Consider the following 13,048-nt stretch of genomic DNA (forward strand, 5'->3'; position numbering starts at 1 on the left):
GCAGCTCTTACAAGCCACTTAGAATAAATAGACACATTGCTTTTAGCGAGTGCCCCAGAGCCTGAAAAGCACTGATGAAGACAAATTTGTATAGAATTTCTTCTTGTGGTCTTCTCAGTCTCCTCAGAGTTTGGTATCTAGGATCTTAATAGCAAATCTGTAATTAATACAGCTGCATTTAGAGACTAAGACATTTGCGGGGTTTGTAGCAATAATTCACTGTGTGGCACAGCAGGGAACTCTGTGTGTTTTAAACATTCTCTACTTGTGCATGTACAGATTTTTATGGTTGAATTGAGAATTTATAACATGCTGGGTCTCATATTCCAGGTCTGTTTCTAAAGCTATACACACAACTTGGACTAGGTCATAAATTTATGCAGATGAAATGAAGGCTGATTAGAATTTTAATATTAAGGAAGGAAATGGCCTTGGGTAGTGCACTACGGAGCAGAACAGGCCTTCTGTTAATACACAAGAGTACTACTGTTTTCTTGAACTTTGCCTTCCTATCCAATTACAACTTGTGCCTAGAAATCATAACTCTGGCGCCTCCCATTTGATAATGTTGAATGTTATCCTTGTCCAAGCTTATATCATTTGCAGTAGTAAAAACAATCTTAGTTATAAAACTGCTAGATAATATACCCCTAAAATTGAATTATGGGCAGCAGCACATGGTCTTTGTTGATAAACACAGCAGAGTCATGATGGTATATCAGCTTGGCCTTTGTTGATAAACAGAGCAGAGTCATGATGGTATATCAACTTGACCCAGTTCTGTCTCTTTTTAAATGAAATGAAAGCAAGAATTTTTTTTCTTGTGACATGCATTTCTGGTGATGGCATATTGTATAACTCACTCTTCGTGATAAGAATGAAGACAAAGCTTTCAATGTAAATGATTTTTTTTTTTTCAAGTCAAGCAGGATAACGGGAATCTGTGTGCCAGCTTTAATTTTAAGCACTTGTGTGATAGCATCACGCTCACAGGATGTAATGAGCTCATACCAGGAGTAGTCCCAGCCAGCTCCTTTATCAGCATAAGCCATCGTAGCTCAGAATGTGTCCTCCCGTGTCCTCCTCCCATGCCCTCACTGATAACTGGATTGAACTAGATGCTGCCTAATTCTCTGGATCTGTATTTACTGACACATCTTTGGTGCACATTCACGGCAGAAAATGTTATTACCAAAGTGTGGAATCTCATTCTGGTATTTGTTACATGAAAATTGATTCTGATTCCTCGGTATTTCAGAGTATGTTATTAGCATACTACAACTAATCATTTTCTTACAAAGGGAATGACAATTGTATCCTTGTTTAGATGCTGATTGTGTATTTATAGGATATAAACATATATAGCCCAATGTGGTGACTAAACTTGGCTGCTTTTCCTGCTGGTTTCTGTGGTTTCACTTCATTGTCCAGAAGCAGCGACAACATTCTTAACTCTGTTGCATCCCTCACCAGGGAGGGTTGTCCACTCTTGGCAGGAAAAGAACGATGTATATTTGTTTATTTGGGCCTTTAAGTGGTATAGCAGACTTCATAGTTTATTATCTATCTCTAAGAAGTTTTATTTATAGTTCTCACACCATTAAAACGCCACATTAGTGGCACAGTCTGAAACATATTTATCCCACTCAAAAGACTCAAGGGGTTGGGCACAGGCTGTTATGCAAGAAGCTTTACTTTAGATTTCTTCCCTTTTTTCTTTGATCACTTGTGTAATGTCTTTGAAATGTATGTCTGATGCTGATTCTTTTTTGTGTTCCATTGGGGGGCATTTGATTTTGCAGCTAAAAGGATTGAATACTAAGTGTTCTTTTTGCATGTGTACATAAGAGGGTGTTTTCTTCTTTCAGGCAGAGAAAGGGTACTCCTAGGATTTAAGGCCCGATAAAGTAATTAAAAAAAAAAAAAAACAAACCCCAAAAGACCAACATAGAAATGTATTTTTGTAATTTTGGGGAATTTATCCTGTAAATCAGAACAGAAGGAACAAACTGTATGAGAGATGCTATTGCAAAGAAAAAAATGAAATTATTACATTATTTCATGCACATTGTAAGAACAGTAAGGATGAACTCTGACTTCCTTAGTGCTTTTTTTCCCCCATATTAGCCCACAAGTGTTTCAGTAACCAGAAATATACAGGGTTTTAATTACCTGCTATAATGAAACCGATGCTGAGAAAAAGAGTTGTATTCAAAGATTTTTGTTTTCCCCTTCTTTCTTAAAGTAGAAAAATGCTAATCTTTCCTTTCCTTTCTGAACTCCCAGACTGGAACAGTATTTGATAATACTGTTCCCAGGGTAGAAGTGCCCTTCACAGATCCTCTTTGTAGAGCATATGAATTCTTTTGTTTGATTGTTGCAGTTTTTGGGCACAGCACAGCAAGTTTAGTGTTGGCATCTACATTGGGCTTGGCATTTCAGTGACATTCCATTTTAAAGGTTCTGTAGTGATTCAGTGCCGAAGGTGCAGTGAGCCTGCAGCTCTGGAAAGACTCATTTCTTTCTGGTGCCATATGTTATCTTTGATCAGGAAGCCATTTGAACTGAGATGCCTTCAGATATAATATGAGCAAATATAGAAGTCCAGACCTTACTAGACAGTTTTACTGCAAGGGAGGATCCAGTTGTGGTTTTGCCTACAAACACTTCTTATCTGTCGAGTTACAGTTTTTAATTACTCACAACTGTGGGGGATTTTATGTCAGCCATGTGAGCTCTTATGAGCATTCAAAACTGAATTATCAACACAAATTTTCCCAGTATTTTTACTTCTTCCCCCTCCTGAATTCACTTAACTCAAAAGCTGAGAAGAAGGGATTGTGACTGGAGAGAAACCTCTTCCTTCAGCAGGCAGTAATGGAAAGCCTAAGCCAGTGATCCAGCTGACATCTCATACCAGAAGCTTCTCAAATGATCGAGGCATCATACAAAATTCTGGCACCAAACCAGCCTGTTGGTGATACTCAGTGCTACCAAAACTGATCAGTGCCACCCACTCTCAGTGAAGGACACTGAGAAGTCCTGTGCTGCATCATGTGCCAGGAGCAGTGTTCCTACACTAACCCTGGAGATCTTCCCACCCTCAGTGGTACCTGCACTGCTCAACATGGACAGGAAACAACCAGCCAACTGCAGAATCAACTAGACATGTGTGTGTGTAGCCTGGTGTGTCCCCACGAGCACTGAATGAATATTTGTACCCCAGAGCTACCAGAAGAACTGGTGGGAGTGCAGGTAACACCTTCACCCAGTATTCTTCCTGAAGAATTATACTATATCCAATGCTTGTTCTGGCAAAGACATCTTAATCTTATTGTAATAGCTTTTAATTACTCATTTCTGCAAGATCCCTGCCAGAGAGTCACCACGAGCCAGATACTCTGTGAACAATTATCCCAAGAAGTTGTTAATTACCGTGGAGCCACTACAGCTCTTTAAAATGTATTGCCTGCGCTGATACCATAAATCCATTTTCCTCTCCACTTGTTATGGAGCCCTTTGTACTCTGGATTCTGTGTTAATGAAGGTACAGAAGTGCTGCTGTGGCTTATTCCTCACACCGCTGCCTGTCATCTCTCTGCAGACGAGCGTGGGAGATGGAGACGTGGCTACAGAAGACCCTGCTAACCCAGCAAGTTAGGTATTATGCAGTCTAGGTTTTTTAATTCTGATTATCACTCTGGAGGAAGAGCCACAAAATGCTACAAAATTGTCTGTCTTTGTAGTGGATTTTGCGGCTTCCTATTTGCAGCGTTTGCTGCGTGTAAATTTTTGCACTTTGGCCAAAACAAGACTGTTTTTATGGCTTTACTTCCAAATGTGTTGAAAGCTTATGTTGCTGTGTTATTTATTGTACAGAACTTAAATAACTTTATATACCGAACATATGCTAAAGCAGAACTCACAAAAGGCATTTCCCTCAGTGTAACCTCAGGAGTTTTTCAGAGAACCTGGACATGGTGTCCTACTGCAACCGCGTAAATTTGCAAGGAAGACAGATGATTTAAAAGTTTCTGGACAGAATTAGGAAAATTATAAATATTAGGAACATTACACCTAATTTGATTGAAATCCAAATGCGAACCTTAACCTAAGAAGCTAATAAGAGAGTAATGAAAGATATGATGCTTTTATTAGGGGCAGAGGATTTTAGAAGCCTTTAGAGGTCTGTATGCTCTTTTATATGAGTTATGTTTCTGACACTCTCAATGTGGATTTAAAGCAGTTTTTTATTTAAAAGGAAAGATATACAAGCAGTTTGGCAGTAGATCTACTCTTTGAATAGATTAAAATGCCTCAAAAACCTGACAGTTGCTAGTAAGAGGAGCTGTATTAGTTATTTTTCTGCTTTTATTTCTAGTAAATAATAAATCTAGCTATTAAATCACTCCTATTCCCAAAGCATTTCCCATTACCACTGGTGTCCTGACAGGAATAATCTGTTAGGAAGGATCTAATATGAGACCAAGTAAAAAAAAAAAAAAATCTTAAAATCTTGTGAGCTCAATCTAACTTTTGTTCTGTGGTGACCAAAGAGGAAAAGAATTCCTTTTAAATAAATTTGTTCTCTTACTAAATACATAACTAGCCAAATGCATTTCAAATATTTGTTCAACTGATCAAATATTGCTTTAGGTTTAGAAAACAAATTAACCGAATGTTTAAAGAATTAGACATTTTGTACCTGAACACTTATCTGTGTCATTTCTTCTGTACTGATGACCCCTAGTACTTTGGTCAAAATAAAAGGCCCTTTTGATAAAAATAAGTCAGACAAATGTTTTTGCAACTTGGATAGTCCCTACTGTTGTGGGCATCCATGTTAAAATAGCACAGTTGTATATTTAAATTCCAGTACTTTCATTAGGGAAAGACCAGTCAAATTGCAGTGGTGCTGTCTAATGCTGGTAATAAGGATTTTTTTTCTGAAGGAACTGAAAATATAAACAATAGTTAAAATTACAGTGTTTTGTTAGTCTATAAGTATTGGGAAATCAGTTTCATATGCCTATATGGAAGGAAGAGGCGGGAGAAAATGGAGAGTGTGTCTTTTGGCAGCAGTACTAACTTATACAGGTTTAAATTGTTGCTGAAACTATTACCTGAGATGTTTATTCATAAGTGTAGAGCTTTCTCTAGAGCCTAAACAGAAGTACTTGGTTGTGTAATCTTTCACTGTAAGCACAATATACTGCATCTAATTTATAAGCACATTATTTGTTCTGCAGCAGTCAGTATGTGACTATATTTCTTCCAGTAAGTTAACAATTTCTAGTCTATATAATGTGGATATTCCAGTGTAAGGCGGGAAAGGAAGAAATCAGAGCTCTGTGTAATGACATTAAGCTTTTAGGCTATAGACAGCTTAAATGGACTCACAGCTGCTTAACATATGCCCTCTGCCTGAACTCGCTTTATCACTTGGTATCTGACTTCTCTCAACGTATAAAAAGTTGATGTGATTGATAGTCGGTCATACAATATTTGTCAGGGGGAACTGAATCATTATGTGTATAGATTCAGGAGTATAGAAAAATAAAGCTGAAAGAACAACAACAAAAAACTGTTGGCATTTTTTCCATTCATTAAGCTTTCCTAAAGCAAGTCTTTTTGTTTTCTGGAGTTAGTGGTTGCTGGTTTTTCTAAGCAGCAATTGCTGAGTGATTTAGAGCGCATCTCTGCTCTTTTGTTTGGATTTCATTTGCGAAACCATTTAGAGTTATAAAACTGTCAACTGAAGAACATTCTCTATATTTTGCCAGTGAGGGCCTTGTGCATGCTGAGTTTATGCATTTCTCTCCATTTTGTGTGCTGTTTGAATCTCAGTGTGTATCACTGTTCTTCTTTGGGCTGGTTGCTAGAGTAAGTCCCGTGACCTTCTTTAGAGCAGCAGAAATCTTCAAAGTAATTATGCAATTGCATCTCAGATTAGTCATTAGATAAATGAGTGTGTAAGATTTGCTAACCACAACATCTTGCCCTTGGCCAAGCCTAACCCAGCAGTGTAGTAATAGAAGGCTCTGCTGATGCTTAAAAACCCATGAAATTTAGAAGCCCTGAACTGCAACTGGAATTGAATCTTGCACCTAAACATTAGAAAGCATAGACCAGAACTGTTAGTCATGTTAATGACAGTAGTTAAGCCACAGTATGGTACCTTTCTGAACTCTCAGATGCCCTATAATAACTACCAGCTGGGAGTTGAAAAATGTTATGCAAACTCTGTAACTTGGAGCTTTGTTCACTGTTTCTCTCCTGCAGAATTCCTTTGGTGACAAAGCTCAGCTTTACATTGCATGGAAGCTGTAGGGCCCAGGTCCATCATCATTCTGCACAACTGTAATCTCTTATGGCCTTGCTGCTGGCCCTGTTTCACGTATTTCATGTATTTATTTTGGATTTTCTATTCTTGTTGTTCATAAGGTATGGCAGACCCAAGTTCTCAGGTACTTAAATTATATAAATGTGGATGTGGCAAGTCTGTGATACATTGTTGTGCTGAACACGTGCCTGAAGGTTAGAAATTTCTAAGCAAAGTTCCACAGTGGGTTTAAATTTATATTACTTTGGGCAAGATGCAAAGCTTGACTTGAAACTGCCAACAGGAACCATACATCCTGCCATCACAGTTGTCAAGAGTGTGTTTGATGAATTAGGTTATTATCTTTCATTTCCAGTTGTATCCCTGGTCTAATCATCTGAGTGTAGAAGTTAAAACAAACAAACAAAAAATTGCAAACATTTTTAAAGCAAGGAAAAGGGTGGACCATGCTCCTGTTTGTATCTTGAAAGCTGGAATCTGTCATGAATTTGCACCTCTGCATTTGTTCCTGGATGCCTGGTTGATTGGGAACAGTGGGAGATAAGTCAGTGCTTGAAAACTGCTCTGGAATTTTTGGAGTCAAAAGTTTTTAAGGGGCAATGACAGATTTTATGAAAGCATTAAATAACTGAAGAGTTCACCCAGCGAATCTGGAAGAATCTGTGCAGGAAGTACAGTGTTTTGTCTTTGCTATCTTGAAAGGTTTTGATTTTCCTGGCTTCCCTAACTTTTCCGGTGTTCCCTGTTCTCCTTGACTTCACACTCCAGTAACCATGCTGCCTGCATCACTGGCAGGAGATCATAGCTTCATTTCTATCTTATGACCTTCCAGTACAACTTTAGCTCCCAGTTTTCCAAGGGAAAGTATTAATTTTTTAAGAAAAGGAAAGAATTAATGAGAAAATTTCTTCGTCAAACTTGACACACCACCACCACCCCCCCTTGCAAACTGCAATTTTATTCAATGTGTTTTAGGAAACATATTCACTTTTCATTTAATCTTCAGCAGAGAAATATCATATCTGCTTGCTCATTTCATGTTCATAATAACAGATTGTCTCTCATTAAGGTAGAATCCTTATTTTCACTTTGATTTTAGTTTAATTTTTCTGTTTCAAAGTATGTTGTATTGTTCCCAGGTAAACAGAAGTATGAAACTTTTCTGTTGCCATTCAACAAAGAATTCTGACAGCTTGGCTTTTATCCAGACTAGTTAAATTCTTTTTAATTTTGTTTTGAAGATCAGGATTTCCCTTGAGATGGACCTTCCATTTGCTGTTAATCTCCCTCTTCCTTTGCTCTCCTTTTCTTCTGCCAAGCACAAACTACTTCACTTTCAAAGCTTTGCAGTCTAATCCCACTGTAGCCATTATCCCTGTGCTCTATGGAAATGTTGACTCTTGGTTCACTAACAGCTCAAACATTTACCTTTGACCATCTGCATTTTCTAATGACCATCTCCAGTGCCTTTTGCTGTTCTGCCCCTGTGTGCAATGAAGAAGTTCCTTGTTGTTCCTATCTTAAAACTTTCTTTTGATCCCTGAAAAATTCCATGATAACAGAACAGGTATGTGATAAACTTAATCCTCCTGTTTGTGGGTGGGTCCATGCTTTCTTCTATTTCACATGTTATTCCATCTGTAATTATCCACTCTATTTTATACTTTAAAATTATGTGGGCTACTGCTGTTTTCTGTTGTGTTTGTACTTGGTTTATCAAAGATGTTAAATGTAACTTTGGCAGGTAAAACTTCACTTTGAAACTGTCATGAGTTGTAAATTCAATCCTTGTAAATTCTGGTATTTATTTTGTAAATATGTGTAAGCTACTTATTATTGAAATGTAGATTAATACAACTTGATTTTAGGATAACTTGCTAGATGCCTTAATTCCAAAATAAGCAAACACCACCAACACCTTGTGGTGTGCTGCTTTTACAGTGATATCTTTCAGTGTGGTCTGTTGGAATACAAACAGGTTTTATGGAACATTTTTTTCTAAACAGTCAACAGGTTTTAATTTAGGTTCTTAAATCATAATTGTTTTTCAATTTTCTGCTCTGCCTCACAAACGCATAATGAGGGCACACCTGATGCTATAAAAACCAGATGTCATTTCAGTATTCCAGGGCTGTGTGATAAATTTGGAGAGCTTAAGAGTTGGTATCATAGATTTATAGTTATCAGGGAGCTCTCAAGAACAGAAAGCATGTAGAGTGTTGCTAAATAAACAGGATCTAGGAATGGATTGCACTTTATTTTCAGAGGCTTTCAAAATGCTGAAATTATAGATGGAATTTTCTTAAAGAACTTTCAGGAGACCATTTCAAACTCCCAAACAATATATTCAAATTCTTTCTCCCTACCAGTCATGTTAAATGAGCCTGTGCAGTGCCACTTGCACTTGATCGTGGTGATTTGAAGAGCAGCAAGCAGACCTGAAGGAAAATTAGATTGTGTAATTCATTCCAGCTCTTAGAAACTTTCCTCCTTTACCATTCTCCTTGAGACAAAACTTAAATAGAATGTTCAGTGGGAACTGAACTGTACAGTTTTACAGTACAGTAATTGTATAGTACTTGTTTCTTTAAACAGGTTCAAATTCTGCATACAAGTGTTCAGTGGTCTATTAATGGAAACTATAAATATTTAGAAGAATAATAATTTTGCAGAAATTAATTGTCAAGGCCTAGGTTACCCATCTCTGGTTATCACTCAGCACAAATGCCAAAATCAGCAACGTCCATCACATTCATTCTTTATTTTGTGCTAAGATGTTCATTCCCTCTAGCTACGCATCCTGTTGAACTGTGGAGCTGAAGATACTGACAACTTGTTGGTAAAGAGGTATCAAGTTTTTTACAGGTTTTGATGACTTTGTTGTTTCTAACAAAAATGTCTTCCTGAGTCAAATCCAAGGATTCCCATTTGAATTGTAAGGAAAACGACCTTTCCTAGGGATTGATAAGCATTGATTTTTCATTTAATATTTTGTCTTCTGCTTCACTAGTCTTTCCAATAGATGGGGAAAATGTACCTTCTTCAGCTGTATGTTAATGACTTTCCACTTTTGAGTCAGAATGGATACATTGCAGAGAAGCTGTCAACTTGAGACTGAGCAAACTAAATATGCTCAGCTGAGTGAATCCAGCACTGTGAACATGAACCACTGGTGTAAATTAGAAAGGAGACACCTTGAAGCTTTACCATATTCAAGAAGTGTCAGATCATGTTCAATTGAAAGGGATGGCAGTGCTCTTTCTCCACCAGCGTAGGCATGAGTATTATGTTTCACCCAAGAAGGGCTATCCAGGTGTTCAGCAGACCCTGATGTTTGCACCTTTATTGTCAAATTTCCTCATTTTTTGAAATGCATTCAACTTGTTTTGTACAATCCCAGATATTTCCCTTCATAAAATCTTAAATAGGTGAGATTAAAACAAAATGTTTGTCCTTCCACTTTTAAAATAATTTCGTCTACTTTGCTGACTTATGGACTGTTTTCAAACATCTCTTTTACCAGCATTTGTTGCTGTAAGGACGAGTTGGTGGTATTAGGAACTCTTGACTATGGTGGAGATGTGATTCATTGTTGAGGACAAAGTACTCCCAAATATCAAGACTAGTAGAAATGGGAGAAATTGGTTCCCTTTAGTTCTATTTTGTTGTATCCAACTCAGCAAGGCAGCATGAGATCCTCCCAGATCTCCATACTCTAAAGGGAGAGTTGGAAGGACTGTGTCACTGTGCAGGGAATCTGCTTTAATAACATTGACATGACTGAGAAAACATAATAAATCCTGCCTTGTGGTATGACTGCTGGAATATCTGTATTTGATCAAAACTTCTGATTGATGAAAATACATTTTTTTCCTATATTGTGTGTTTGAAAAGAATATATTCCATTAACAGTAAGTGCTGTGGAAACTCACACCACTTGGCTTCTGAAAAACACATCCCTTTGAACAAAAATATCCCACACTCTGCTTTAAAGATAATATTTATATTTCTGCTGAGGGAGTAATGGGGAGGAATATCACTTGAGCTTGAGAATGTCAGTACAAGTGATATGTGTTGTGTAAGACCCACCTAAGCTTTCCTTGTTTGAAATGTTAAAAAAAGACTTCAATGAGTTCTTCTGCATAAGGATAAATTTAGCTCCAAGAGCAGCACCAAACAGACTTGTTGATTGGTGTGGGAGTGATTGCTGTGATTCCCTAGCTATGAAGGTGCTGTCATTTCTGCAAAGGATCTGTGCAGGGGAGGAAAATGCAGAACTGAATCGTGGGTCTGTGGATATGCCCAAAACCTCATAAAGGGCCCTATTCTGTTATGAATCACAACTCTGCTTTTTTGTTGTAAATTGTTTTTCTTTAATTACATTTTGGCTATAATTTTGTGACTATTTTGTGTGAAAAGTTCAAAACTGGATTAATAAATCACTGTAAAAACTTCTTACTATTTAAATACTGCCTCAGCTATTTTCATAGCTTAGAACAGTCCATGCTTAAACTTATATCCTTTACTTTTGGTCATGAAAGTGTTCTCCAGGTCATTCTGTAAGTCTGTGAGTCATCCACTTCCATGTGTTGTGAATATTATAAAATGACCCTTAAAAGGGGTGTGTTTTCCAAAGAAAGAGCGTGTTTTCCAAAGAAAGAGCAACACTGCACCTGCAGAAATACATCTGCACTTGCTGTACTGAATCAGTGCATTCTGTCTGCTGGTACTGAAAGGGAGGAGATGCTGGGAAGTCTCTTCATTCTACCTTCAGAGTCAACCAGGCTTTTGTACCCTACAGGCTGGGGATCATGAGGTGCCAAATAAGTGGAAGTGGAGACATCCAGTCCCTTCCCAGCCCTCTCTGGGACTGTATGTGTTGCTGTCAACATCTAATGATGACCAGCATGGAAGGGACAAGCATTGTTGCTCTTGCTCCACAGGCACCTATTTATTATCTGTTTCAGTGAATTCCTGCCACTGCTGGAAAAGAGATGTAGATATTATCGTCATTTTTGCTTGCTTTGCAGAAGGCAGGCTTTGATTTCATCCTCCGTGTCTCACTGAAGTCTACATAAATCATCTGAAGCTTGGACAAAAACTTCGGAAGAATGTTGTGATCCACAGCTGTTATCTGTGCCTTTCCCATTTTTGTTAGGGATAAACGGCAGAATATACATGTGCTGCATAAACCTGTGTCAGTCCTTCCTAAACAACATGCCAGAAATCCCCCTTGGCTGTATGAACAACTAATTGCAAAGTTCTTTTTGACAAAACAATCAGCCTTGCCCCCGTGCATGCACGCTGCTGTAATTCGTGGTACAGAGCAGCACATGGAACTCGGTGCAAGTATGTTCTGTATGTGGCTGCTATGGTGATTAAAATACATAAATAAAATAGATAAATATGGACCATATTAGAAATCCATTACTGGCACTGTCTCAGATCACAGTCTGCTCCAGCGTGCGGTGTCAGTGGTGTTTCCTTGCTCTGAGCGGGCCCTCATGGAGCGGGAGCTCCTGGGGGGGCTGCGCTTATGCAATGGCCCTGTCCTACCTTGTCAGCTCGCAAATTCAACACAAAACCGGTAAACAAAGGGCTTTTGTGCATGGTTTATAGTTCAGTGAGGATTAGTGGCCTGACACGGTTTTCAGACGGGACAAGCTTAGCGTTAAGTCTCCCGAGGTTAACGAGGGCGGACGCGGGGCAGGCAGGGGAGGCTGGGGCAGAAAGGTCTCACTCCGGTTTTCGGACACGGTACAGAGAGTTGATAAAAGCAGGTTCTGCTTACCTGGGTCGGTGTGTCGGTCACGTGTTCCCAATGTTCCAGCTGCCTTAGGATGTGGATGATCTCAGGCGTTTGCTCGCGGTCCTCCCCGCAGCTCCAGAGGTCCCCTCCACCAGGCTGGACATCCTAACCTGTTCCTGGGCTCTGGCTGGATCAGATTCCTGCTTTTCTTCCCCCTCTCACCTTTTAGCATTCTCCGACCGTAAAATCCATCCCTTTCCTGAAATGCAGGACGATGCACTTGTCCAATGAAGTTTTTCTAGGCGGGATTCAAATTCCAAACAAGCCTTTCATTTCCTTCGCGCTGGGGGGAGAGCGAAGGCAGGGAGGCGAAGGAAAGTGCTCGCTTCCTTTAAATCCCCACCAGCGTCTTCCCAGCGCTGGAAGCAAAGTAGCTTGTCATGGTGATCTTCAGAGTTTAACTTTAGAGGGGGAGGGAGAAAGTGGAAAGCAAACTGAATGCTGTAGTGGAGATTTCTCTCTTCCCCCACTGGGCCCCTTGCCGACTGTTTTTATTGATTTCAATCACTGGAGGCTAGCTGGCTCTCAGAAGAAACACTGTGTAATGTGTTCTTTCCTGGCTTTCATTAAAGAAACTCAATGCAGTGCGGTCACGCTGCCGAGCTCGCCTGGCAACCTGCCTACACCCTGTGGTACCTCTTTCATTGGAGGAGATCGAGCTCGTGGTTTGGGGTTGGTTTATTTATTTTTTTTCTAATTCTCCAGCAAGGATTTCAAAACAGCCCCTGCTCTGCTTCTACCTCCTCTCGCAGCCCAAAGCCTTTTCAAGCCTCGGAAGAAATTGTCAGCACCCCTAAAGGGGACGACTTTGGTGGCAATGGAAACGCCGAGTGCTGCGACAGTCTCGTGCTCCTTCTATTAAAATTCCTCTGCGTTTCTGGGGAGGGGTTAAAAGG

The 13,048-nt window shown here is 39.3% G+C and overlaps 2 protein-coding genes across 3 annotated transcripts in view; one reads left to right on the forward strand and one right to left on the reverse strand.

Annotated features, from left to right (window-relative positions):
- The window catches only part of GPR146 (G protein-coupled receptor 146), a 47,109-nt gene extending 34,593 nt beyond the window's left edge, over positions 1–12,516 (reverse strand). Inside the window, exon 1 of the mRNA XM_050317431.1 lies at positions 12,135–12,516. The gene's annotated coding sequence lies outside the window, so the exon portion shown is untranslated. The remainder of the gene's footprint in view (positions 1–12,134) is intronic.
- A 118-nt stretch (positions 12,517–12,634) lies between these two features.
- The window catches only part of CUNH7orf50 (chromosome unknown C7orf50 homolog), a 31,147-nt gene continuing 30,733 nt past the window's right edge, over positions 12,635–13,048 (forward strand). For both annotated transcript variants that reach the window (XM_050317447.1, XM_050317446.1), the window contains exon 1: positions 12,635–12,824. In XM_050317447.1, the coding sequence (XP_050173404.1) occupies positions 12,732–12,824 (93 nt within the window). In that variant the 5' untranslated portion in view covers positions 12,635–12,731. The remainder of the gene's footprint in view (positions 12,825–13,048) is intronic.

This window comes from Myiozetetes cayanensis, unplaced genomic scaffold, assembly GCF_022539395.1.
Source record: "Myiozetetes cayanensis isolate MyiCay16 unplaced genomic scaffold, myiCay2020 scf20-37, whole genome shotgun sequence".
Taxonomy (NCBI): domain Eukaryota; kingdom Metazoa; phylum Chordata; class Aves; order Passeriformes; family Tyrannidae; genus Myiozetetes; species Myiozetetes cayanensis.